The sequence below is a fragment of the Amia ocellicauda genome, chromosome 16 (assembly GCF_036373705.1).
Source record: "Amia ocellicauda isolate fAmiCal2 chromosome 16, fAmiCal2.hap1, whole genome shotgun sequence".
NCBI lineage: Eukaryota > Metazoa > Chordata > Actinopteri > Amiiformes > Amiidae > Amia > Amia ocellicauda.
The window spans coordinates 1,613,145-1,637,866 of NC_089865.1; the positions used below are offsets into that span (position 1 = coordinate 1,613,145).

The window sequence follows — 24,722 nt, forward strand, 5'->3', positions numbered from 1 at the left end:
GTCTTTACTCACTGGCAGCGCTGCCTCGCTGTGCGCATGTGCGGCTGTGTGCGTGGAGCTGCTGTTTGTTCAGCCGGGGGACTGAGAGCGGCCAGGGCGCCCGACACCCGCTTCCACAGCGCTGCTCTGCGGCCGGGACACACGGCGAGTCGAGCTGGGGGAGCTGGGGGAGCTGGGGGAGCTGGGGAAGCTGGGGGAGCTGGGGGAGCTGGGCGGCCGGGCTGCGTGGTGCGTGTGTGGGGAGAGCACTGTGACCGAGACATGGGCAGCGTGTGTTTAATGCTGATATATAAGGCTTTATCTTTACCCTGAGCGCTGGGACAGGACAGCAGTGTGTATATTCTTCTGGGGGTCCCGGACCAGACACTGCCTGTACGCGTGGGGTTGTGGGGTCTTTTCCAGAGTCTGGTCTGGGACCCCCAGAAGAGTTGTCCTAGTCTTCCCAACAAACAGAGAGGCAGCAGTAGCGTCCCTCCCCGCCGTCCCGTGAACCTGTCTCACCTCTGATCTGAAACTGGCCGCAGTCCACGGTCTCTCTATTAAACCATTAAAGTGGATACAAGGGGGCGTGTCATACGGGACAGTCTAGTTACAATGTATTACAGAGACCCAAAACACACACAGTGGAAACGGCCCCCAGGACTAATTAAGACATGTAACATGCAAGGCGTGTTGTGTGGCACATGCCAGCGGTGTCGTTTTTCCTCGTTGTTGTCTGTTTGGCACTGTCTCTGCTGTCCTTTCTGTCCCCAGCCCCTGTGTGGGTCCTTGATGCGTAAACACTGTCTCCCTGAGAAATTGTTTATTTATTTACTGATTTATTAAAGGCCTTTCTTCCCCCCCCACCCCACAGCGACGTTGATTCGGGAGGATTGGAAAAAAAGTCCTCCCACCGGCACCCTCTCCCTTCCCCTTCCTCACTCACTGACGGCGTGTGACGGCGACCTGTGTGCGTGAGGTCTGTCTGAGGAGAACAACAGCTGGTCTGAGAGAGAGAGTGTGTGTGTGAGAGTCAGCGAGGCAGGGCACAGCGCCCCACGGTACGGCGCAGGGCGGCACTAGGACCTGCACAGGCGCCGCCATGAAGATCGCGGTGGAGGGCTGCTGCCACGGCGAGCTGGACAAGATCTACGAGACGATCGGCTTCCTGGAGCGCCGGGAGGGCGTGTCCGTGGAGCTGCTGCTGTGCTGCGGCGACTTCCAGGCCGTGCGCAACGAGGGGGACCTGCAGTGCATGGCGGTGCCACTCAAATACCGGCACATGGAGACCTTCTACAGGTCAGCACTGCGCACGCACACACAAGCATGCCGCCCGCAGACGCGCGCACCCGCACCCGCACGCTGACGCACTCGCACCCCCTCCCCCCCTCTCAGGTATTACTCCGGGGAGAAGAAGGCTCCCATCCTCACCATCTTCATCGGAGGAAACCACGAGGCCTCCAACCACCTCCAGGAGCTGCCCTATGGGGGCTGGGTCGCCCCCAACATCTACTACCTGGGTAAGGCTGGGCTTGGGGGTGGGAGGGAGGGAGAGGACTGGACTGTGCCGGAGAGGGACTGGACATGCGCCGTGGGCGGGTTTGATGGGCGCTGATTGGCTGATCGCCATGTCTCCCCAGGCTACGCCGGAGTGGTGCGCTACAAGGGTCTCCGGATCGGGGGGCTGTCTGGGATCTTCAAATCCCACGACTACAGGAAGGGTGAGAGAGCTGTCTGTCTCTGTCCGTCTCTCTCTCTCTTGGTCTCTGTCTGTCTGTCTCTGTCTCTCTCGCGGTCTCCCTGTCTCGGTCTCTCTGTCTCTCTCTGTCTGTGTCTCTCTCTCATGTTTCTGTCTGTCCGTCTCTCTGTGTGTAGTAGTTCAGTGTAGTCAGGTGATTGTGTGGTCAGTTGGCAGGGAGAGGGGCTGACCGTGCAGTCTTGTGTTCCAGGTCACTTCGAGTTCCCGCCCTACGGCCCGGACACAGTGCGCAGCGTCTACCACGTCCGCAGCATCGAGGTCTTCAAACTCAAACAGGTGACCAGGCAGGGCTGGACTGGGACGGGCGGGGGTTAGACTGTACGTATTTGGGAGAGTCGACTGGGGACTGGACCGGGCCAGGACGTCCCCTCCAGCCCCTGTGAGCGTCTCTTCTGTCAGCCGTCAACGCTGACCAGGTGACTAAACGGGATCCGGCAAAACATCGAAAAATGATGCCGTCAAACGCCTCAATCTTCTTTTTTCTATTTCTTCTACTTCTCTCCCCGTCTGCGCAGATCCGGCAGCCCATGGACATCTTCCTGTCCCACGACTGGCCGCGGGGCATCTACCACTACGGCAGCACAGCGCAGCTGCTGCGCAAGAAGAAGTTCCTGCAGCAGGAGGTGCAGGACAACACGCTGGGCAGCCCGGCCGCCGCAGAGCTGCTCTCGCACCTGCAGCCCACGTACTGGTTCTCCGCCCACCTGCATGTCAAGTTCGCCGCCCTGATGCAGCACCAGGTGAGACGCGGGGAGCAGAGGGGGTGGGCTGTGGGGGGGGTGGTGTGTTGTGTTAGTGTTGTGTGTTAACAGTACGTTGTCTCTAGTCGCAGAATGACGCTCCTCCCAGGACCACCAAGTTCCTCTCGCTGGACAAGTGCCTGCCTCACAGAGACTTCCTGCAGGTGAGACGCGCAGGGACAGTGTCCATTGTGCTGACTGTAGTAACTGTATAGAGCTCTTCAGGGAGCCGTTGACTGACCTGGTTCTGCCCCCCCGTGTTCAGATCGTGGAGGTGGACGCCAGGCCCGGGGCATCAGACCGGCTGGAGTTTGACCCAGAGTGGCTGGCCATCCTGAAGGCCACGGACGGCCTGCTGAGCTGGGACCATCAGCCCTGGAGCGTCCCAGAGGACAACGGCCTGCACAGCCGGTGAGAACCAGCAGGGGGTGCCACCGCACACTGCGTCACTGTAGTACACTGCACACTGTGTCACTAGTACTTCACACTGACCTTTTAATACTGCACAGTGTCACTGTTTTTACTGCACACTGACCTTTTAATACTGCAGTCATTGTAGTACTGCACACTGTTGTTACTACACACTATCACTGTATGACTGTATCACTGCACACTCACTGTAGTACAATGCAGACACTATTACTGCACACTGTGTCGCTGTATTACTGCACACTGTCGTTACTACACCCTGACACTAGTTCTGCACATTGTTGTTACTACACACTATCGCTGTATGACTAGTACTGCGCACTGTCACTGTAGTACTGCGCACTGTGTCCCTGTCGCTAACCCCCTCTTCCCGGTGCCGTGACGCAGGTGGGACTACAGCGCGTCTCTGGCCGCCATGGAGGCGGTGGTGGCGGAGCTGGGGGGCGACCTGCGCATCCCGGAGAACTTCAGCGTCACGGTGCCGGCCTACGAGCCGGGCCGCCCCCAGCCCCAGCGGCCGCCCAGCTACAGCCTGAACCCACAGACCACCGAGCTGTGCGCCACGCTGGGCCTCACCGACATCTACGCCAGGGTGGGGCGCCGAGCTGCGCGCCGGGGCGAGGAAGGGGAGGAGGGGGAGGAGGAGGAAGAGGAGAACATGAGCTCGGGCAGCGCGGAGGAGCCCAGCGAGTATCCCACTGACACCTCGGGCCTGTCCGGCTCCGTCAACCCCGACGAGATCACCATCGAGGACGAGTGGGAGGAGGAGGAGGAGGATGGGGTGGGAGCGGGCCCCAGCGCCGGACCCCCCGGCTCGCCGCTCTGCTCCCCGGGTCGGGGGTCCGCCGTCGCACGCCTCGTCCTGCCCTCCCCCGCCCGGCTCGACCTGCCCCCGCCCGTCTTCTCCGCCCCCTCGCCCTCCGACTCCCCTCCCGCCGCCCCCCCGGAATGTGGCCCCCCACAGCCCCGCATCCCCAAGCGCACCAGCGGAGAGGCGGGGGACCGGGGGGACGGCGGCGGCGGCGGCACGGGGGCCACGCCCAAGATCAAACGCAGGAATCAGAGCATCTACACGGCGCTGGACGACGAGGGGAGCGAGTGATGGGGGAGAGCGATAGAAGCAGAGGAGAGCGGAGAGAGAGAGGAAGAGGAGGGCACGAGCAGGACAGGGAGCTGGGAGCATGCGCCCCTGTGCTGGGAGGCTGGCGGTGGGATTGGCCCGGGTGTGCTGGTCTGAAGGCCTGTTACAGGAGAGTGTGTGTGTGAGAGAGCGAGTATAACCACAGAGCCCCACACGCAGGGATAAGAAGCTGGACTTTGCACTGCCGCTCCATTGTGTGTGTGCGTGATGTCATGCTCCCCTCCCGGGCCTCGGGTTCTGAGCTGCTGTCTTTACGTTTCTTTCGTTCGTGCGCAAATCTGGATTTAAGTTTTAAAATGAAATTGTTTTTAACAGGACGAGGGGTGGTTTTCTCCCCAGCAGCACAGGGGAGGCTCGGGGTGTTTAATTTGTCTTCTGTATTTTTTTAAAGTCTTGTTTTTTAATTAAAGGAGAAAGTGGGGAAGCAGAGAGTGCGACGTCAGTTTTTTCGCATGACAGTGATGTTTGATATTGTGTGTGTGTGTCTGTCTCTCAGCTCTGGCCTACTTTGTTCTCTTTTCCCCACTTTGAGCACAACACTGCAGTCCCTCTGTCCTTGTAACCCTTTATGTGTTTTATCTGGAGTGTCTGCCCACTGACACACCCACGCTCACTCGCACAGCGACACGCACGCTCACGCAGGGAGTCGGAGACAGCCTCTTGTCGAGCTTAAACATTTTATTCTCCATAATCTTCCAGCTTTCCTTCCCAGACCAAAAACAACAAAAAAAAAGTATATACAGACACAGTAACACAAATATGAAGTGAGAGGGCGGGGGGGAAACAAGGGGCACCTAGAATGGAGAGGCAGAACGGTGTGTCTGTGTGTCTTTATCGCGGGGCATTTGTGTTGGTGTTCAATCTGGGGTCCATGTCTGTCTCACCGGGGCCGAGCCTGAGTCGTCCACACCGCGGGCGATTCGAGCCCACAGCCGCTCCGACCCCTGCCCTGGGTCCCGCTGGGGTCTGGCTCCGGCACTTGCCCCCGCAAGAGTCTTCCAATTCCCATGTCCCCCCTGATTCCCAACAACAATCACAATCACTTAATGTTTTAGGTTTAATTTACTTTTTTTGAATGATGCCGATTATGTGGCTGTGTAGAGTGCCTGAAAGGCAAACGGGACGGCTGCAGGGCGTGTCCTCACAGCCCACCGGGACGGGAGAACAAAGGGGCAAAATGCAAAGATCCACGAAAGGAGGGTGGGCGGACACTATTATGCCAACCCCACCACTTCCTTCTGTGCAGAGAGCTGTTGGCGAGGAACAGGAAGTAAAAAAAAAAACTCAGACAGGACGAGGCAACCGCCCCCCGCTCTGAGAGGAAGGAAGACTCGCAAACCAACGCTTGATGCTGCGCTTGGGACAGCAGGGGGGAGGGAGCGGATCTGATACAGGGGAGGGGGCAGGGGAGTGGGGTCTCTACTTCTCACGCTATGTAGGGGAGGGGGGGTGCTGCCTAGGGGAGAGGGGCAGGAGAAGCCACATTGGAGTTTTTAATTTGTCCGTTACTTTAATCAAATAATACTAATAATGAATAAACTCCGCCCATTCTCCATCCACACTTATTGGCCGATTGAAGGTGTAAATTAAACAGTGAACATGTTCTGATGATAATTAAATTGACAGCTGCAGGGCCAGGGGGAGTGAGGAAAAAAAACATCCTTTCATTGACTGTAGCTGCGGGCCACTGCACAAACGCACACACAACACACTCTCGCACCTCCTCGACGCACTGCAGACAGCGATACCCAGGGCGCTATTTCTTTATCCATCGAGCCCATTCAGCAGCTGACATTTCTCCACCCCCCCCCCCCCCCCCCCCCTCTGGAAGCAGAAATGGCAGCAGACTCGAGGTCCCCATTAGGACCGGGGGGTGCGGGAGCTGCTCGCCCATTAATAACGAGGTGTGCGCTGATCTAATTAACTGAGATGGCCGATGAATAAATAACACTAATCGTCCTCGGGGGAAACGACACAATACAGTACAGGACTCCAGTGAAGGGAAAAGCTGCGATTTAATACTGCAGGTATTCAAGGCTCGGGGGGCTGGGAGTAACTGGGCCCGGATCTGGAGCAGACTTCCCTAGGACCTCGGACCGGGCCCCCGCCGAACCAGGTGCGACGCGTCTCGGGCTGCAGGGGTACCTGACTGCGACTCTGTCCCTGTCTGTCTCTGCATTTGTGTACCATCATCTCCCCGTCTCTCTCTCAGCCTGTCCTGTTTGTTACTCCATGCTGATATTTAAATGATGTGCCATCCAAAAGTACTAGAAAGGCTATTTTAAAAATGTCAACAACAACAAAAAAAATCTATTATTACTGCCAAGTATACAAAACCCAGGACTGACTCAATACTCTTCCTCCTCCTCCTCCTCTTCTTCTCCCTTACTCTCTCAATCCTGGGAATCTCCACCACTTTATGCTGGAATCTCTCTCTCTCTCTCTCTCTCTCTCTCTCTCTCTCTCCTCAGTGCAGAATACTGCCCTCTCTCCTCCTCTCTCCTCTCTCCCACGGTGGCGGTGGGGCAGGGTGATTGGGGGGTGAGGTGTGGGGGATGGGGGGGTAGGTTCTCCTCAGCCCTGGCCCCCCGGGGGAGTTAGTTGCCACAGCAGCCCCGGCTGGGCTGGGCGTCCGGGTCGTGCAGGTTCACCCCTCTGTGCCGGGCAGCGTGGGTCGGGTTCTGGGTGTCTGTTTTTGGCATCTTCTTCGCTGGAAAGAGAGAGCGAGAGAGAGAGAACATAAGGACATAAGAACATGAGACAGTGTCCAATGGAGAGGAGGCCATTTGCCCCATCGTGCTCGTTTGGTGTCCATTAATAACTAAGTGATCAAGGATCCTATCCAGTCTGTTTCTGAATGTTCCCAAATTGTCTCTTCAGCCACATCGCTGGGGAGTTTGTTCAGATTGTGACGCCTCTCTGTGTGAAGAAGTGTCTCCTGTTTTCTGTCTTGAATGCCTTGAAGCCCAATTTCCATTTGTGTCCCCGGGTGCGTGTGTCCCTGCTGATCTGGAAAAGCTCCTCTGGTTTGATGTGGTCGATGCCTTTCATGATTAAGTAGGACCCCTGCTGACTCACAGACAGCAATGCAAAGAATAGATGTACAGATGAACAGACTACAGGCACAGTGCAGTACTGTGTGATACTCTATAGTACGGCACAGTAAACTACAGTACAGTGTAGTAAATGTACAGCCATGTCTCACCGATGGCCAGGAAGAGCTCATTGACGTTCATGGCCGTCTTGGCTGAAGTCTCCATGAAGAGCAGCCCTGTGTCTTCAGCGTAGGTCTGAGCCTCCTGGAAGAGAGGGAGAGAGCGAGGGAGGAGGAGGAGAGAAGAGGAGAGGGCGAGATGTGGTTTCCTGTTGTCAAGCCCTGAGCATTATTACTGTCTACACGTTGGCAAAATATTGGCTGTGTGCCGGTGGTGCATTGGCCGATATTTGGTTCTGTGGGTTGGATAAGCGTCGGCTGTGCGTTGGCGGTGCCCTGGCTGTGTGTGATCTGTCTGAGCGTAGGCTGCGAGTCGGCGGAGCAGCGGCCACGCCTACCTCATACTCCACCATGCGCTTGTCCGCCAGGTCTGCCTTGTTGCCCGCCAGTGCGATGACGATGCTGGGGCTGGCCTGGCGCTGCAGCTCCCTGACCCACGCCTTCGCCCGCTCAAATGTCTCCTGAGCACAGGATACACGGGGACACACAGAGAGACGGGGACGGACAGCGGTACACGAACACACGCGGGGATAAGGACAGAGGGACACAGAGACACAGAGAGAAAGACAAGTGAGACAGAAACACACACACACTGGTTGGGCATTTCAGCGCGGTCCGAATATTCAGTTCAGGTTCAGGGGGATCTGGTGGCAGCGGCTGGAGGGCAGCGGGGCAGGGACCGGGCCAACGGGGCAAACGCGGAGGGTCGGGGTCAGGGGGTCGTACCGGCTTGGTGATGTCGAACACCACGATGGCAGCCTGCGCGCCACGGTAGTACATGGGCGCCAGGCTGTGGTAGCGCTCCTGCCCCGCCGTGTCCCAGATCTCGAACTTCACCGTGGTGTCGTCCAGACACACCGACTGCGCCAGGAACGCCGCTGCGGGGGGGAATTAGTTTGAGGACATAAATAATGGTGTATATCCGTTTTCTTTGGCTCTGCCCTCTCTTTTACCCCCCCCCCCTTAACCATCTCCCTCCACCCTTCCTCCCCTTCATCCTCCTTTCTTTTCCCTCTTCTCTCCATCTCTCCCTCCCTCTCTCCCTCTCTCGTCCTCACCCCCGATGGTGGTCTCCTGGAACTCATCGAACTGTCCCTTGACGAAGCGCAGCACCAGGCTGGACTTGCCCACGGCCATGTCCCCCAGCAGCACCAGCTTGAACTGGCAGATCTTGGTCTGGGGCAGGTTGCCGTTGGGCCTGGTGGAGTTCCCCCTGCTGGCCATGGAGGGGACGGGGACGGGGGATGTCCTAGAGGTGGGGGGAGCAGGTACTCTAGTGCACTAGGGGAAGGGGGGCTGGGGGCGGCTGAAGTCTTCCTCTCTCTCTCCCGCTGGGATGCAGCTGCTGGAAAAGCAAACAGAGCGAAGGCGTCATCGTGGGAGAGAGACACTCAAGACGAGACGGGGGGCGATGCAGGACAGTGTGGCTGCCCATTCGCACCGGCCCGGCAGGGAGACTCGCTGACTGGTTTTCCCAGGGACAGAGAGAGAGAGAGAGAGAGAGAGAGAGAGAGAGAGAGAGGGAGGGAGGGAGGCAGGAGGAGGAGGGTAAAGGAACTGACCAACTGCCCCGGCATCCCAGATCACGTTTAATTCACTACGACCCTGGCTATCGTGACAGATATAACTAACACAGGCGCCTCCGCTGCTGACCGAGACCCGGCCGAGGGGCGCTGACAGGCAGGGCGAGTCTGTCTGACAGCCCCCGGCCCGTGGGCCCCGTCTCCTGCGGCGGTAAAGACCCCCTGCCCCGCGTCCAGGCAGTGTCGGCGGTCGGGGCTGCCTACCTGAGCCGACGCCGCGCCGTCCGTGTCGCGATGGGGCGCTGCTGTCGTGCGGCGCCGCGGCTGTTGTTGTCCCGTCAGCTGTCGCGGAGGCAGCTCGCACTTCCTGCACCGTCGCGCAGCCGCAGTGAGCCGCAGCGCCCCGCTCCCCCCACGGCTGCGCTCTTAAAGGGGCAGGCGTCATTTTCAGCCCGCTGTTCTCTTAAAGGCGCAGGCGGCCGTTAGTCCCCCTGGTGTCTGCAATAACGTGGCCCTGAATGCAGACCTCAGTTTAAATGTGACAGCTGTGGCCCGAAGAACTGGATGTCTGCATATGCATGATCAAAATACTTTTTACGCCTGTAAATGTTTTTAATTGCTATTTTAGTTTTTTATTTTATTTCACCACTATACCTGGTCACTGCAGCCGCACTGCAGAAGGGGATTTAAGGCACAGACGCAGGCAGACAGCACAGTGTAATAAACTGCACAGCAGCACGGGGTTGATGTCACACCGTGCTCCTCCTGGCCCAGAGATGGCGCTATCGTGTTTGAGTTCATTTCCGATCGATTCGCTCCAGGTCGACTGCTGCTGTCTGAGGGGAGAGTAATGGATCAAGCGAGCAATCGAACCACATGTTATCTTTGCTCAACGTGTGGGGCTCAGTGGCACATCCGAGAGGGGTGTACATCATGTGCAATTAAAATGGACTTGGCTTAGTGTTATGACACACAGTATTTGTATAGTAGCAGTATTAAACAGATGTGGTGCTGATGCCGAGCGGACGAGACCGGAGAAAGAAACGCGTCGGCAGGGACGTGGCGGTGAGTCCAGACCTGTCCGCACCCGGTTCTGCCCCCACGATGTGTGAATGTGTGCCCTGAGCTCTGTCCGTCACACAGACACACCTCCAGTCCTAGTATCACGACTCCTGCTTCAGATGAAAGATGCAGTTTATCCGCTTGGCCACGGGGTCTGATGCAGGTCGTGTAACCCGTTATGATGCCCCTTTCTGCGGCAGTGCCGTGTTTGAAGACAGGAGTCCTGTCCGTGCAGGGAGGGTGAGATGTCAGTGTCCTCCCAGCTCTCGCACAGTGATGTCACGCTGTTTGTCTCCCCTCCCCCTCAGGTGCAGGGGACCAATGACAGCAGTGTGGTCAGTAAGGTCTCTGCAGCAGCGCTGGGATACTTCCTGGACCCCTTCCTGAAGAGCTTCGTGTGCAAGAGTGCCAGGAGAGCACCTCTCATCAACCGGTCAGCAACACTGCCCTGTGCTACACAGCACTGCCCTACCCTGCTCAAAACGGCCCTGCGCCACACAACACTGCCCTATCACAGCAAGCCACTGCACACACAGACAGCACTGTAAAACACTGTGCTTCACTGCAATACCACATTAGTCACATCTCTCTTTTCTCTCTCTCTTTCTCTCTCTCAGGGGGTACTATGTGCGCTGGCAGGCTGTTGATCACTGTGTGCGGGAGTTCCTGCGCCTCACAGCACACAGTGCCAGGAGACAGGTGGGCAGCTGTACACACACACATACAGAGGACACTGCCAGATGGTACTGTGGCATTGGACTGCAGAACACAAACCCAGCATGGCACACTCCTTCATCCTTCCTCTCTCTCCCCCTCCTTCTTCATCCCTCTCACCTTGTGCAGGTGGTATCCCTGGGGGCGGGGTTTGACTCTCTGTATTTCCGGCTGTGTGCGGGGGGGACCCTGGGGGGCTGTGTGGTGTTCGAGCTGGACTTCCCCGACGTGGCAAGACGCAAAACAGCACTGATGGCTGCCCAGCCTGGCCTGCAGGAGGCGTTGCCTGACTGGGACCCCAGCACAGCCTCACACACAGGTAACACCATGTGAAATAGACACTGACACAGTGAGCAACACACTGAGCAACGCATGCTGACTCACTGAGCAACACACACTGACACACTGAGTAACAAGCTGAACACTGGACACACTGTGAGAGCACTCCATGCAGTAGAGTCTCTCTCTCAGGGTTTGTTTACAGCGCTCAGTATCGGCTGCTGGGGGTGGACCTGCGAGAGGTGCAGGGGGTGGAGTCAGCGCTGAGGGGAGCGGGGCTGGACCCCACTGTCCCCACCCTGCTGTTGTCGGAGGTGGTGCTGACCTACCTGGACACTGAGAGGTGAGACTGAGACACCGATACATTGACCGACACACAAGTGACTTACTGACACACTGCCTGTCTGTCTGTCTGCCTGTCTATGTATCTGACTCGCCCGGTGTCCGTCAGAAGTGCGCTCTGACATCATGTTATGGCCTCCTCTTGTTTGTAAACTTTCTTATCTTCTTAAGTCTTCAAAATCATGAAAGGCATCGACCACATCAAAGCAGAGGAGCTTTTCCAGATCAGCAGGGACACACGCACCCGGGACACAAATGGAAATTGGGCTTCAAGTCATTCAAGACAGAAAACAGGAGACACTTCTTCACACAGAGAGGCGTCACAATCTGAACAAACTCCCCAGCGATGTGGCTGAAGAGACAATGTGGGAACATTCAAAAACAGACTGGATAGGATCCTTGATCACTTAGTTATTAATGGACACCAAATGAGCACGATGGGCCGAATGACCTCCTCTCGACTGGACACTTTCTTATGTTCTTATGTCCTTGTCTCAGTTCAGATGCCCTGATTGGCTGGGCAGCCCGGCTCCTCCCCCAAGCGGTGTTTGTGATGTATGAGCAGCTCCGCCCCCACGACCCCTTCGGCAGGGTCATGCAGGACCACTTCCTTCGGCTGAACTCCACGCTGCATGCGCTCAGTCAGTACCCCGACACCGCCGCCCAGACACGGCGCTTCCTGGACAGGGTGAGGGTCCCTCGGTGTCTCTATCCTCCTGTCCGTCTCATTCCCCTCTCTGTCTCGCTGTCCTCTTGTCTGTGTCACTGTCCACCTGACACTCTCCCTGAGTCACTTTCTGTCTCGGTGTCTCACTCTTTCACCCTCCCCGTCTGTCTCAATGTCCAGCTGACTCACTCTTTGTGTCACTCTCATCGTCTCACTGTCTCTTCCCCGACGTCCCCTGTTTCTCTGTGTGCAGGGCTGGGGCAGCTGTGTGTGTCTGGACATGAACCAGTTCTACCTGGGGCACCTGGGGGGTGCGGAGCGTCACCGTGTGGAGGCACTGGAGCCCTTCGACGAGTTCGAGGTGAGGGGGGTGTCTGGGGGTCACAAAATCCCAATGCTTCCATTCTGGCACGAGGGAGGTGTGTGTGGGCGTCTGTGACGATTTAGTGAATCCCATCTTTGTTTGTTTTTACGTGGAACAAAAGGATCAATGTTAACCTCTTTCTCTTTCCTTCTGCCTCCCTCTCTCTCACCCTCCCTTCCTCCGCTCTTTCTCAAATTCAAGTTCAAAACAAGCTTTATTGACATGACAAGTTTCTAGTGTTCTCAGAGCATTTATAGATGCACGATCAAAGAAAATAAACTGTAGAAAAAACTGTTTAATAGTGCCACAGATTTTACAGATGTTCACTTATTGCACATATATGTACAGATTATTTACAGAATTATCCCTCTCTCTCTCTCTCTCTCTCTCAGGAGTGGCACCTGAAGTGTTCTCACTACTTCATCCTGGTAGCTTCAAAGGGATCCTTAACCAGCCAATCAATGATCACCCCTCCGCCGGGTAAGACCAATCGCAGCCTTTTACACTCTGCCCCGCCCCTAACAATGATCTCTCTCTTTCGGTCCGTTTTTCTGTCTGGTTCTCTCTCACTGTCAGTCTTACCCCAGTGTGTCTGTCTGTCTGTGTGCCTCTCTCTCCCTCTCAATTCAAATTCAATACGAGCTTTATTGGCATGACAAGTTACACGAGTGTTGCCAAAGCGTTTACAGACACCGTCAAGAGAACAGAATATATATATATATATATATATATATATATATATATAATACTGTTTTATTTTACATTTCAATAAATAAAAACATTCGAAATTTTAATACTTATGATTAAAAAAAAATTAAAATCAATTCTTAAAATCACTTAAAAATATATATATAATATATATAATATAATATATATAGATAATAACAAAATAAGTATTTCTCCCTCTCTCTCTCAGTCTCTGTGCTGGCCTGGCTGTCCCCACGTTTCGGCCCCGAGCCCCTGGCAGTGCGGCCCCTAGCCCTGCTCCCAGGGGGGGACCTTGCGGAGGGCCGGGGGCTGGGCGTGGCCCTGCTGGCTCCCCATGTGCTGCTGCTGACCGGGGGGGGGGGCCGGGGAGGACGAGGGGGCCAAGGAGGGGCAGCGCGGGTCCTGATCAGAGGGCAGGCTGGCTGGAGGTGTGCCCGAGTGGAGCCAGACGCAGACTGGGGTGACCACTGCGCGCTCACACACACACACACACACACTGTGCTGAGCTGCCTGAGCTGACACTCCTCTGTGTCCTGCAGGAGTCAGGGTTTTCCACACGGTGACGGCGGTGCCAGGCTGGGGCTGTGTGGTGTTGGGGGGCCGCTCCTCCCCGCTCAGTCCTGTCACCAGGGTCCTCCGTGTGACCTACGACCCCTCCACTCCAGCTGACCTCCCGTGCACCGATGACCTCTTGACCCCAGGTCACCCCCGGCCGGTCAGCCTCTCTGTGGGGGAGCTGCTCTGCGGTGGCACTGCGCCACACCCAAGATGGCGGCACTCGGCCACACTGCTGAGCCATAGAGGTGAGGTCTTGCGCTCGGTTTACTCTGATGGGTTGATTGGAAGGCAGGGGCTGCTGCTCAAAGTAGATAAACACGCTGAAGTTAATAGGCTAGTTAGGCTTTTTAACTCAAGATATACACGGCTTGATGTGTTTTATATAACTGTGCTGTTCTGTAGTGAGCAGTGTGTGTGTGTGTGTGTGTCTCACCCCTGACCCCTGACCCTGCAGGGCGGAGTTTGCTGTGTGTGTTCGGGGGCCGCACTGTGGAAGACCCTGCACTGGGCGATATCCACTTCCTGTGCGTGGAGGAGCAGCGCTGGGCCGAGGTCAGACTGGGGTACTGGGGCAGTGGGACTAATATCTGAACGGTTCACATTTCTTTCTCTCTCTCTGTTTCTCTCTGTGTGTGTGCCTCTCTCTCTCTGCTGGTGTCTGTGTTTCATTCTGTCCTGTTCTGTCTCAGTGTCTCTCTCTCTCTCTCTCCGATGGTGTGTGTGTGTGTCTCTCTCTCCATCTCTTTCTGATGGTGTGTTGTCTCTTTCTCTCTCTGATGGCCTGTGTTGTCCTCAGGTGTCAGTAGGGGGCGCTGCGCCGGAGCCCCGTCACTCCCACTCGGCCTGTGCGTATGGCGAGGGGATGGTGGTGGCGGGGGGACTGGGCCGGGAGGGCGTTCCCCTGGGGTCCACGCTGCTGCTTCTGCGGCCGGGGTGGGGGGGCTTCCGCTGGGAGGAGCTGCACACCCACCCACCCTTGGTGCCCAGGTGAGTCGCTGACAGTCAGACGATGGAACAAACAGTCTGTCTGTTGGTCGCAGATTCAGTCCGTTTATTTTAGAGTTCAGCATCTCATGCTCATCGCATCTCTGATGGTACTGAACTGAACCGCTGGCTCCACCCCCTGTTCCAGGTATTCCCATTCTGCGCACGTGATTGGCCAACGGTTGGTGCTGGTGGGCGGGGTCTGGCTGCAGGCGGAGGGCGTGCCTGGAGTGGCAGTGATTGACCTGACCACCGGGGGTGCTGTGGAGTTCAGCCTGGACACCGTGAGTATTCGAGGGAGGGGGGAGGGTGTTCTTAAGTTTAAATTATTATGTTAATCTTCTCTCCCCACATCCTAACCCTCCTTCCCCCTCTCCTTCCGTCTGCCCCCTCACCCCCTCAACCTCCCCCTCTCACCAGTCCTCGGTGCCCTGGCCCCTCATGCTCCACTCCCATCGCTCCACGCTCCTGGAGGACAGCGGGACGGAGGCTCTGCTGATCGGAGGGGGAGGGAACTGCTTCTCGTTCGGGACGCACCTGAACCCCCAGCCTGTGTCCCTGGACCTGCAGCCCGCCCTCTGCTGAGGGTCCCTGCCTGACTGGACTGACTCGGCCTCCCTGGACTCCATTCGCACAACCCCTCGGCATGGCCGCCTCCCTTCCTTGGCTCTGAGGCTCACGGACTGCCTCCCCGCCTCAGCACGGCCCAGTTCTGTACAGAGACACAGTGACGCACTCCCCTACTGCTCAGCAATGCCTCTGGACTGTCCCGAGCTCCGCAGACACACACTCACTCTCTCTCTCACACAAACACTGACTCACTCACACTCTCTCTCACACACAAACACACACAGGTGAGCATCTCGGCCCAATAACGCCACACAGACGGTCTCAGCTGCTTCACAGTCAGGTTTTATTAACTGGGGAGTCAGTGGAGCCAGGGGCCGGCCCATGAGCTCGGGCGGGTGTGGAGGCGGGACTGGGGAGGAGGAGGAGGAGGGGAGAGGGGGCTTCAGGAAGTGGAGTCATGTGACCCGGCCGCGAGGATCTAAGGGGCTTGTATCGAGGAGGCGGGCGAGAGTTGGGGGGGTCGAGCAGTCGTGGGAGTGGCGTTCACTCGGTGATGCGCTTGAAGGACTGGACGGTGGGGCAGACGGCCCCCCAGTCAACGGGCTTGCGGTACTCGCCCTTCTCCAACACGTACTGGCGGCCGCGGTAGTTGGGGTTCTCGTAGAAGACCCAGACGCCCTCCAGCACCTTGCAGGAGTGGACCTCGCGCGCCCGGAAGCGCTCCAGCACGGACGGGCAGTCTTCCGTGGCCTCGAACGCCTGCCCCGCGAAGTCACCCTTGTCGTACAGCTGGATCTTGTACTGGGTGCCGCTGGGCTGCAGGGGACAGAGAGAGGGAGTGAGAGATGCTGTGCGTGGCAGTGTCGCACCTGTACCGCTCAGAAAAGGCGCTATAAATATCTGTGCCTAATAAACCTTGTTCACACTGGGAACCCACACGATCAGCCTTTTCTGTGTGTCAAGCCACTGCACCCTACACAACACAACACTACACACTCTCCACTATACTACTGTGAACCACACACTGAACCCTGCGCTGTCCACCACACTATCCACACACTGCACTGTCCACTACACTACATACTGTCCACCACATTACACTGGCCACTACAATCCACCGCACCCTGCCCTGTCCACTGTACTACTACACTGTCCACCACACACTGCACTGTCCACCACACTATCCACACCCTGAGCTGTCCACCACACTATCCACATACTGCACTGTCCACAACACTACACTCTGTTCACAGTTCCTAGCAAGTCAGTTATGCTGTGTTTTTTTTCTGAAATGAATCTTAGAAAACAGCATTTGCCATATTAACCAGCACTACTAATATTAATAATAATGAAACTGAGTGAAAGAGGAGAGCCGGAGGGGCACCCTGCCTGGCGGACGGGGAACCGCCTGTGAGAGAGCAACGGGATCCGCAAAGAAGAGAAGAGGAAGGGGAGGAGGGCGAGGGCACTCACGAAGTGGATCATCTTGCAGGAGCTGATGCGCTCGTTTAGGCCGGTCCAGCGCTGGTACTCGGGGTACTCCCCCCGGGTCAGCACGTACTGGTATCCGGCGTAGTTGGGCCGCTCGAACACCACCCAGGTGCCGCTCTCCACCCGGATGGAGTTGCAGCGACTCAGGTAGCCGTGGAAGTCGGGGCAGTCGCTGTCGCACTCATAGCGCCGGCCCTGGAAGCTCTTGTCCTCGTAGAAGATGATCTGGCAGGGGAGAAGAGGGGATGAGAGAGAGAGGGAGGAGTGGAGGAGAAGCTCTCATAGTGGAGAACATGCACAGCCTGCCCCCCAAAAGGCACTTAAAACATAGCTGCACCAGAAACCACGAGACCCTGGACTGTGTCTCTCAGGACCGGGGCTGAGACCCTGCTGGACTGCACTGTGTCTCTCTGTGTACTATAGACTGCAGTTTGTCACAGGACTCGGCTGTTCTGTCTGACCCTGAGCTCAGCCCAGCCCGTGTGTCCGACGGCCATTCCAACTGGATAGTAACGTGTCCGTCCTGGAGCATGGAGCCGAGTCACGGGTCCACTGGTGGTCCGTGTGCTCACAGCAGGGCGGCACAGCTTTCCAACCTACTTTAAACTCTGCCCCAGTGTCCCTCCCAGCGAACCCCCTACTCCTGCACCCCTGGAGGTTTATGTAGTGTCAGGAGATGACACACCCTCTCTCTCCTCTACTCAGCTGTCAATCAACCTGGATTCCCTAAAGTGTCCCCAGTGGGTTGACCAACCCTGACGGGACACCACGGGTCAACTGGCACAGCATCCCGAATGAATGCTGACTAATAAAGTTGCCAATACATTCAAATGCAAACCCTGTCTAAGCAAAATATACTGATGTTCATGCACACAAACACACACACACACACACACACACACAGGTGCGTATTCGTCTGGGTGTATATCGTTCCACCAGATGGAGAATCTCCGTGTCCCCAGATGAAAGTGTCCGATCGGCTTCTCTCGGTCCCGTGTACTCACCCGTCCTGTCTTGGACATGGCTGTGTCCTGTGTCCTGTGTCCCCGGAGCGAGAGAGAGGGTGAAGCTGGGCTGGGCTGGACCTCGGCTGTGCCGCCACTTTATATACCCGGCCGGGCTGTTTTTTATACCGGGGGGCACAACAATCGCTTTGTCATGAAAATGAGATCCAAAAATTGAGTCAGTGATTCCAGCTCTATTCAGGGTCTTCCAGCAAAAGCCGAGCGGGATTATGACATAAAGGCCCCCGAGCTCCGGCTGTCCTGGACGAGCCCGGCTGCCTCCTGCCCTCACACACGCGCACACACCACCCCCCCGACACCAAGACCCCTGCCAAATCCGGGAGCCCAGATGCGCCGGTCTAGTGCATCCCATTTTTCCTGAACGCGCAGAAACCTGCCTGACTCGGCCCTTTGGTGTCGAGAGAAACGACAGGAATAGTGGAGGGGTGGGGAACAGAGGAGTAAACAAACTGTCAATAAGACCCGGGGCCGCCGACGGAGAAAGAGCACGAAGGTCACGGTGTCTGGGGTGGGCGCTGCCAGTTAATCGGCCAACACCTCTCTCTTTATCCCTCACTCAGGCCAGGGAGCCAGGGAGCGAGGGGAAAAGGACCCCCAACACAGAGGAGAGAGGAGGGGACTGGACTGGACAGGGATAGACTAAGCTGGACTGTCTCTCTCCTCTTCTAAATGTAAGTGGACAGAGGTGTAAGTTTCTTTGCCACAGTGGCATCAAGGGTCAGGTACTGCCAGTCCAAACGCGAACATGCGCTCTCCCACACACCCCTCAGAGACGCTGGGCTCAGGACAGTACCATTTCATTTCATTTATTCTTTTCATTTTAAACAAACAAACAGAAAAAACAAGTGTGCTTTACAGAAGGCTTTCACTGCTCGACGAACAGCAGCGCACAGTGCAAACTACAGGCCCTCGGGCCAACTTGGAAGGCAGGAGAACGGAGGCTGAGTGTGTCAGTGTGTGAGTGTGTGTGTCAGTGTGTCTGGGTGTCTGAGTGTCTGAGTGTCTGAGTGTCAGTGTGGGTGTGTGTGTGAGTTTGCAATTGTGTGTCAGTGCGAGTGTGTGTGTTAGTGTGCGTGTGTGTGTGAGTGTGTGAACACACTTACTTTAATATTTAAAAACCCTGCGCTCCTTCAAATCAGCAGAACGGATTTCAAATATATTAATAATCTGCAGAGACGCAACATCAATTAAATTACAATTACCATTCCCACACAGCATTGCTCTCTACATCCGATTGTCCGTCTCAAGTTGAAATCAGCAGGAAGAGCTCAAAGTACCACCCCACACTGGGGGGCCACACGCCACGGGCACATGCACAACACACAACACCCACAGGAAGGCCCCCTGCGCCGGGCAGCATGCAGGGCAGCTCCAGGCAGGCAGCCGGTCTGGCGTCTTGTGTCTACGCAGCTGCCCGTGGGTCCTTCAGGATCCGGGGCTGTCCGTGTGGTGCAGGCTTCTAGCCAGCCGCCTGTTTGGTCTCAGGTGGCGGGGGGATGAGGCTGTCCAGCTGCTGCCTGTGTCCCGACTCCAGCAGCCACTCGTGGAACTTCTTCTCCACCAGAGACTCCAACTGGCGCCGCTGGTCCCTGTGGGGAGAGAGAGGGACAAAATGGCTCACACCCGGCGCAGAGAGAGAGAGACACGCTCAGAGAGTCGAGAGTGAGACGCACAGAGCGCCGAGGGCGAGACGGGTCCAGTTCCTACTCACTTGCTGAGCTTGGCCTCCGTGATGCTCTTCCTCCAGCTCTGGACACGGTGCTCCCGGGCCGCAACAGCCCTCTGGTACGCAGGGGGCAGGCCGCCCGGCACCTCGCTGGTGTCTCCCTCCATCTCGAAGGGCACCACCAGCCGGAAGAACTCGCCGGGGGGCATCAGGCGGAAGGGGGGATTGTCGGGCGGGCCCTCGGAGCCCAGCAGCAGGGGCCGGTCCCAGGCACTCGGCACCACGGCCAGCCCGGCACGCGCCATGTGGTCCTCCAGCGCCGGGTAGTGCGTGTGGAAGGGCGCCAGCGTCAGGGCATCGTTGCCGGGCAGCAGCAGGGGCCGGCGGGGGGTCAGCGGGTGGAAGGTGCAGTAGGAGGAGGCGGCCACGGACAGGCGGCCCGCCGCGCACACCACACGCACGTCCTCGCAGCCCTGCACATGCACCGCCGTCTGCACCGGGCCCAGCACCAGCGTGCAGCGCCGGCACTTCTCCACACTCACCGACCTGCAGCCAGACAGTACAGCGGGACATAGTCACTGCTCAGCACAGCGTAACACAGTCACAGTCACAGCGCAGCAGTCACAGCTCAGAGAGGGAGGCACACCTGAGCGGGGCGAGCAGGTAGATGAAGGCCTCGCAGCAGCGGTGCAGTTTGACATGCGCCCCGGACAGCTTCTCTGAGCTCTTGGCCAGCGTCTGGCGGAAGACCTGAGACATCAGTACCAGCCTGGAGCCCTCCGGCGCCGTGTGCGTGTTCTGTACCACCTTCGCCCGCTTCATAGAGCCCTCCACTGCAACACACACACAGGTCACTCCACTGCAACACACACACACACACACACACACACACACACACACACACACACACACACACACACACACACACGTCACCCCTCACCTTGCTGGGCCCAGGCCAGCTTCCTCCCAGAGCGCAGGCAGGCGGTGGTGGCGAAAGGGTTCGGCGCCAGGACATCGCGCAGCCAGGCGTGCAGCCGGGGCAGCGAGAAGCAGCGGGTGAGCGCCGAGTAACCGGCCTGGCCCTGCAGCGGCCCCCAGCCCAGCAGCTCGTGCAGCGGGTGCACGGCGCGGCCGCGGCTCAGGGACCCTTCCAGCACGAAGCTCAGGCCCCGCAGAGCCTCCGCCGACACCAGACTCTCGCGCAGCGCTCCCCCCGGGCCCGAGCCCCGGCCCGCCTGCCCCGGCTCCAGCACCAGCTCCAGCAGCTCCGACAGGTGGGCCTGCACGAACGCCAGGTGGGCCTGATCGTCCCAGTTCTGCAGAGAGACAGAGGGGAGTTGGCGTTTGTGGTGGCGCCGCGGCTGCAGTCACTGCCTATGATCAGATCCACACGTCTGGGTTTAAGGGAGCCGGGTCGGGCCGGGTCTCGGTACCTTGTTCTGCGCGGTGGTCTTGGAGTCACGGTCAGGGGGCGGGGAGGGGGAGCGGGAGCGCGGACTGGGCCACTCCTCCCCGATCAGAGACGAGCGCAGAGACACACGGTTCAGCTGCTGCATGTACAGGAAGAGCAGGAACTGCAGCGTGTCCACAGAGAGCTGGGAGAGAGGAAGAAAGGGATGGGGAGAGAGAGGGACAGGAATAAAGAGAAGAAAGAGGCAGACAGGGAGAAGGCTGGCATTAAAAAAACAACACGCAACCCCAGTGCTGCCGTTTCTCTCAAGCTCTCCACACGTCCCCGCGCCCCTCGCCCATCACCTTGTGCCGCAGCGTGTCCAGCTCCTCGGGGGTCTCGCACTGCGACGCCGCCTCCGCCCACTCCAGCCGCTCCTCAGGGGTCCGCGGGGCAAGCAAGTCGAAGGTCTCGAAGTACAGCCAGGCCGTGTCCCCGGGCAGCTGCAGCTTCCCGCAGGCGATGTGGCGCCACAGCGGCCAGCGCAGCCGGGGGTAGCAGCCGTCCCGGGAGCGCACGTAGGCCGCCATCTTGCGCAGGTAGTGCATGCTGAACTTGGCGGGGGGTGCAGCGGCCGGAAGCACGCCCAGCAGGAAGGGCTCCAGGCGGGGCCACACGCTCACGGTGCAGCGCTCCATCGCCCCCGCGCCGCACGCACTGCGGGAAGGCACGACACACTCGGGTTCACAAAGCGACACGCGCATCCCGAAAACAATCACAACACATGGATGACGGCCAATGACCTCCGGGGTGCAGAGACACAGCTGCCCACGACACGTCAAGCAACACAGCGACACGTAAAGAAAGGGGCAACTTGCGTGAGGGAAATACAGATGGCAGTAAAGGGTGGAACGTACAAGGAACGGATTTTAAGTTTAAAACCGTTCAGAATCTTGTTTTTGGTTTTGAGTGACAGGCTGTTTAGATGGTTGACACAGTGGTGGACAAAAGGCAGGGTGGGGGGCAAGTCATACCTATTGCCACCAGCAGGGGCAGCCACCCCCACACTACTGACAACAACCTGACTGGAGAAGACTGATTGGACTCTGCAGGGTAGTGGGACTGGGCTGGGAAGAGGAGAGAGAGATGGGGAAAAGTGGACTGTGCAGGAGGTAAATGCTTAGCTGGGAAAGAGAGGGAGTGAGAGAAAGAGAGGGAGGTTAATATGGACACACTGACTGGAAATACTCAGCTGGGTGTTCAGGGCTGTACATTATTAACACTGCAGAGAGAGAATGGGGGGTTTGTGCTGACTGGAGACCACAGGACAGAAACACAGCTCTGACAGACAACAGCAGCATCCAATCGCACGGTCAAATAGGGGTGTGTGTGTTAATGGCTGTCTATTGATGTTTCCTTGTTTTTAACGGAAAACGGACTTCACTGCGTCAATAAGAGAGAGAGAGAGAGAGAGAGAGAGAGAGACGGGGTTGTGGACAGGGCCCGTATACCGCCAGGATGGAGTGAGGACATGGGGGTCCATCTGTCAGGGGGACACAGTGGGACAGGGAGCCCGAGACTCGAGTGCTGACGTCACACCTGGGCTCCTATCCGCAGTGTCAGAGCATCAATACCGGGTCGGTTCGGTTCGGTTCTGTGTCCCCATGACAAAAACACGAGCGAGGATTCCCTTCCGGGGACATCGGACACACGACACACACACACACACACACACACACACTCACACACACACACACAGAAACACACACTCACACAGACAGAAACACACACACTCACACAGAAACACACACACTCACACACTCACACAGACAGAAACACACACACACACACACACACACACACACACACACACACACACACAGACGGACAGACACACACACACACACAGACGGACAGACACACACACACACACACACACACACACACACACACAGACGGACAGACACACACACACACACACACACAGACGGACAGACACACACAGACGGACAGACACACACACACACACAGACGGACAGACACACACACACACACACACACACACACACACACACAGACGGACAGACACACAGACGGACAGACACACACACACACACACACACAGACGGACAGACACACACACACACACACACACACACACACACACACACACACAGACGGACAGACACACACACACACACACACACACACAGACGGACAGACACACACACACACACACACACACACAGACGGACAGACACACACACACACACACACACACACAGACGGACGGACAGACACAGACACACACACACACACACACACACACACACACACTCACACACACACACACACACACACACACAGAAACACACACACTCACACAGACACACACAGAAACAGACACACACTCACACACACACACACACACACACAGACGGACAGACACACACACACACACACACACACACACACACACACACACACACACACACACACAGACGGACGGACAGACACAGACACACACACACTCACACAGACACACACAGAAACAGACACACTCACACACACAGACACTCACACACACACACACACACACACACACACACTCACACACACACACACAGACACACACTCACACACACACACACACACACACACACACACACACACACACACACACACACACCTACCCTTCCCTCGGCTCCCTCCGGCCGGGCCGCTGTCACTCGGAGCCGCTCGGGTGGATGGCGCTCTCCACGCTCCCATGGGCGGACAAACACAGCGGCCTCGTCGGGTCCCCGCTCCAGAGACAACACAGCCACACACCTACAACAGCGACACAAGTACAACAGCCACACAAGTACAACAGCGACACAAGTACAACAGCCACACACCTACAACAGCCACACACCTACAGCCACACAGCCTCCCCGCCGCGCGTCTCGCCTCCCCTTTTGGCGCCGCTGCCTCCTTGGCCTCGGGGGCGCGCCTGGCGGACGTGCACGCGCGTGCAGGGTGTTCACATCAGCGTGCACGCGAGATATTAACGATGAGGAGGAGGAGGAGGAGGAGGAGTACTCACAACTGCGTTAGGAAACTTCGTAAGAAACATATAATACACACATATCTCTCCATTCCCTATACGAATTCTGGGATAGTTAGCAAACTTGTCACATTTGCAGATGATACTAAAATAGGCGGCTCAGCGATACAATCTCGGCAGCACAGGCTATTCAGAGGGACTGAGATAATATTCAGTTGTGGGCGACACCTGGCAGATGAAATTCAATGTGGACAAGTGCAAGGTATTACACGCAGGTAACAAAAATGTCCAGTATAATTACACTATGGGAGGAACAGAACTAGAACTCAACAGGTCACAGCTAGGGCTGGTTTATTGTTTTCAAATAAACCCATCCAAACAATGTGGGGAAGCAAAAATGTCCACTATAAGGACACTATGGGAGGAACAGAACTAGATGAAGTATCGCATGAGAAAGACCTAGGAGTCTACGTGGACTCCTCACTTTCTCCAGCCAAACAGTGTGGGGAAGCAATAAAAAAGGCAAACACGATGCTAGGGTATATTGTCAAAAGTGTAGAGTTGAGAACAAGGGCAGTGATGTTCAGACTGTACAATGCACTAGTTAGAGCTCATCTGGATACTGTGGACAGTTCTGGGCTCCACACTTCAAGAAAGATATCGCTGCTCTAGAGGCAGTTCAGAGGAGAGCAACCAGACTTATTCCAGGTCTGAAGGGAACGTCCTACTGAGAGACTGAGGACCTGAACCTTTTCACCCTGGAACAGAGGAGACTACGTGGGGACTTGATCCAAGTCTTCAAAATCATGAAAGGCATCGACCACATCAAACCAGAGGAGCTTTTCCAGATCAGCAGGGACACACGCACCCGGGGACACAAATGGAAATTGGGCTTCAAGGCATTCAAGACAGAAAACAGGAGACACTTCTTCACACAGAGAGGCGTCACAATCTGAACAAACTCCCCAGCGATGTGGCTGAAGAGACAATGTGGGAACATTCAAAAACAGACTGGATAGGATCCTTGATCACTTAGTTATTAATGGACACCAAACGAGCACGATGGGGCGA

The 24,722-nt window shown here is 56.9% G+C and overlaps 5 protein-coding genes across 7 annotated transcripts; 2 read left to right on the top strand and 3 right to left on the bottom strand.

The window, feature by feature from the left end:
• The first annotated feature begins 201 nt into the window (after nucleotides 1–201).
• On the top strand, nucleotides 202–4,472 carry dbr1 (debranching RNA lariats 1). Its single transcript, XM_066687225.1, has 8 exons — nucleotides 202–1,278; nucleotides 1,375–1,499; nucleotides 1,620–1,700; nucleotides 1,929–2,014; nucleotides 2,254–2,478; nucleotides 2,565–2,642; nucleotides 2,744–2,889; nucleotides 3,295–4,472. The coding sequence occupies exons 1-8, from the start codon at nucleotides 1,082–1,084 to the stop codon at nucleotides 4,007–4,009; spliced, it is 1,653 nt and encodes a 550-aa protein (XP_066543322.1). The 5' UTR covers nucleotides 202–1,081; the 3' UTR covers nucleotides 4,010–4,472.
• A 222-nt stretch (nucleotides 4,473–4,694) lies between these two features.
• On the bottom strand, nucleotides 4,695–10,062 carry rab5b (RAB5B, member RAS oncogene family). 3 transcript variants are annotated; one of them, XM_066688449.1, is made up of 6 exons: nucleotides 9,935–10,062; nucleotides 8,321–8,607; nucleotides 7,989–8,140; nucleotides 7,601–7,723; nucleotides 7,254–7,347; nucleotides 4,695–6,758 (listed from the first exon to the last, which is right to left on the bottom strand). In XM_066688449.1, exons 2-6 carry the CDS (start codon nucleotides 8,484–8,486, stop codon nucleotides 6,646–6,648), a joined length of 648 nt encoding a protein of 215 aa, XP_066544546.1. In that variant the 5' UTR covers nucleotides 8,487–8,607; nucleotides 9,935–10,062; the 3' UTR covers nucleotides 4,695–6,645. The 3 variants fall into 3 exon arrangements, with proteins under 3 accessions (XP_066544546.1, XP_066544544.1, XP_066544545.1); XM_066688447.1 differs by lacking the exon at nucleotides 9,935–10,062 and adding an exon at nucleotides 9,050–9,182; XM_066688448.1 differs by lacking the exon at nucleotides 9,935–10,062 and adding an exon at nucleotides 9,050–9,177 and having other exon boundaries at nucleotides 8,321–8,604.
• On the top strand, nucleotides 9,619–15,969 carry lcmt2 (leucine carboxyl methyltransferase 2). The gene is made up of 14 exons (XM_066688445.1): nucleotides 9,619–9,850; nucleotides 10,156–10,280; nucleotides 10,465–10,546; nucleotides 10,691–10,880; nucleotides 11,033–11,183; nucleotides 11,681–11,870; nucleotides 12,103–12,210; nucleotides 12,606–12,693; nucleotides 13,130–13,381; nucleotides 13,461–13,724; nucleotides 13,934–14,031; nucleotides 14,276–14,466; nucleotides 14,612–14,747; nucleotides 14,884–15,969. The coding sequence occupies exons 1-14, from the start codon at nucleotides 9,800–9,802 to the stop codon at nucleotides 15,046–15,048; spliced, it is 2,091 nt and encodes a 696-aa protein (XP_066544542.1). The 5' UTR covers nucleotides 9,619–9,799; the 3' UTR covers nucleotides 15,049–15,969.
• On the bottom strand, nucleotides 15,577–18,256 carry crygs2 (crystallin, gamma S2). The gene is made up of 3 exons (XM_066688450.1): nucleotides 17,529–18,256; nucleotides 16,507–16,749; nucleotides 15,577–15,849 (listed from the first exon to the last, which is right to left on the bottom strand). The coding sequence occupies exons 1-3, from the start codon at nucleotides 17,544–17,546 to the stop codon at nucleotides 15,577–15,579; spliced, it is 534 nt and encodes a 177-aa protein (XP_066544547.1). The 5' UTR covers nucleotides 17,547–18,256.
• Nucleotides 18,257–18,332: 76 nt separating this feature from the next.
• On the bottom strand, nucleotides 18,333–23,609 carry tbccd1 (TBCC domain containing 1). The gene is made up of 8 exons (XM_066688446.1): nucleotides 23,503–23,609; nucleotides 23,299–23,434; nucleotides 20,971–21,322; nucleotides 20,649–20,810; nucleotides 20,156–20,531; nucleotides 19,862–20,048; nucleotides 19,261–19,761; nucleotides 18,333–19,138 (listed from the first exon to the last, which is right to left on the bottom strand). Exons 3-8 carry the CDS (start codon nucleotides 21,301–21,303, stop codon nucleotides 19,009–19,011), a joined length of 1,689 nt encoding a protein of 562 aa, XP_066544543.1. The 5' UTR covers nucleotides 21,304–21,322; nucleotides 23,299–23,434; nucleotides 23,503–23,609; the 3' UTR covers nucleotides 18,333–19,008.
• Between the last annotated feature and the right edge of the window lie 1,113 nt (nucleotides 23,610–24,722).

Bases quoted from the DNA above. Each gene is read 5' to 3' on its own strand.
- rab5b (XM_066688449.1), bottom strand. From the start codon at position 8,486: ATGGCCAGCAGGGGGAACTCCACCAGGCCCAACGGCAACCTGCCCCAG. The intron at 7,348-7,600 runs GTAGGCGTGGCC...CCTCTCTTCCAG, and splicing joins AGCGCATGGTGGAGTATGAG to GAGGCTCAGACCTACGCTGA. The intron at 6,759-7,253 runs GTGAGACATGGC...CTCTCTTTCCAG, and splicing joins TGAGCTCTTCCTGGCCATCG to CGAAGAAGATGCCAAAAACA.
- lcmt2 (XM_066688445.1), top strand. From the start codon at position 9,800: ATGCCGAGCGGACGAGACCGGAGAAAGAAACGCGTCGGCAGGGACGTG. The intron at 11,871-12,102 runs GTGAGGGTCCCT...CTCTGTGTGCAG, and splicing joins CACGGCGCTTCCTGGACAGG to GGCTGGGGCAGCTGTGTGTG. The intron at 14,467-14,611 runs GTGAGTCGCTGA...CCCCTGTTCCAG, and splicing joins CACCCACCCTTGGTGCCCAG to GTATTCCCATTCTGCGCACG.
- crygs2 (XM_066688450.1), bottom strand. The intron at 15,850-16,506 runs GTGAGTGCCCTC...TGTCCCCTGCAG, and splicing joins CCTGCAAGATGATCCACTTC to CCCAGCGGCACCCAGTACAA.
- dbr1 (XM_066687225.1), top strand. From the start codon at position 1,082: ATGAAGATCGCGGTGGAGGGCTGCTGCCACGGCGAGCTGGACAAGATC. The intron at 2,479-2,564 runs GTGAGACGCGGG...CGTTGTCTCTAG, and splicing joins CCGCCCTGATGCAGCACCAG to TCGCAGAATGACGCTCCTCC. The intron at 2,890-3,294 runs GTGAGAACCAGC...GCCGTGACGCAG, and splicing joins GACAACGGCCTGCACAGCCG to GTGGGACTACAGCGCGTCTC.
- tbccd1 (XM_066688446.1), bottom strand. From the start codon at position 21,303: ATGGAGCGCTGCACCGTGAGCGTGTGGCCCCGCCTGGAGCCCTTCCTG. The intron at 20,532-20,648 runs GTACCGAGACCC...GTCTCTCTGCAG, and splicing joins AGACCACCGCGCAGAACAAG to AACTGGGACGATCAGGCCCA. The intron at 19,762-19,861 runs GTGTGCCTCCCT...GTCTGGCTGCAG, and splicing joins TACCTGCTCGCCCCGCTCAG to GTCGGTGAGTGTGGAGAAGT.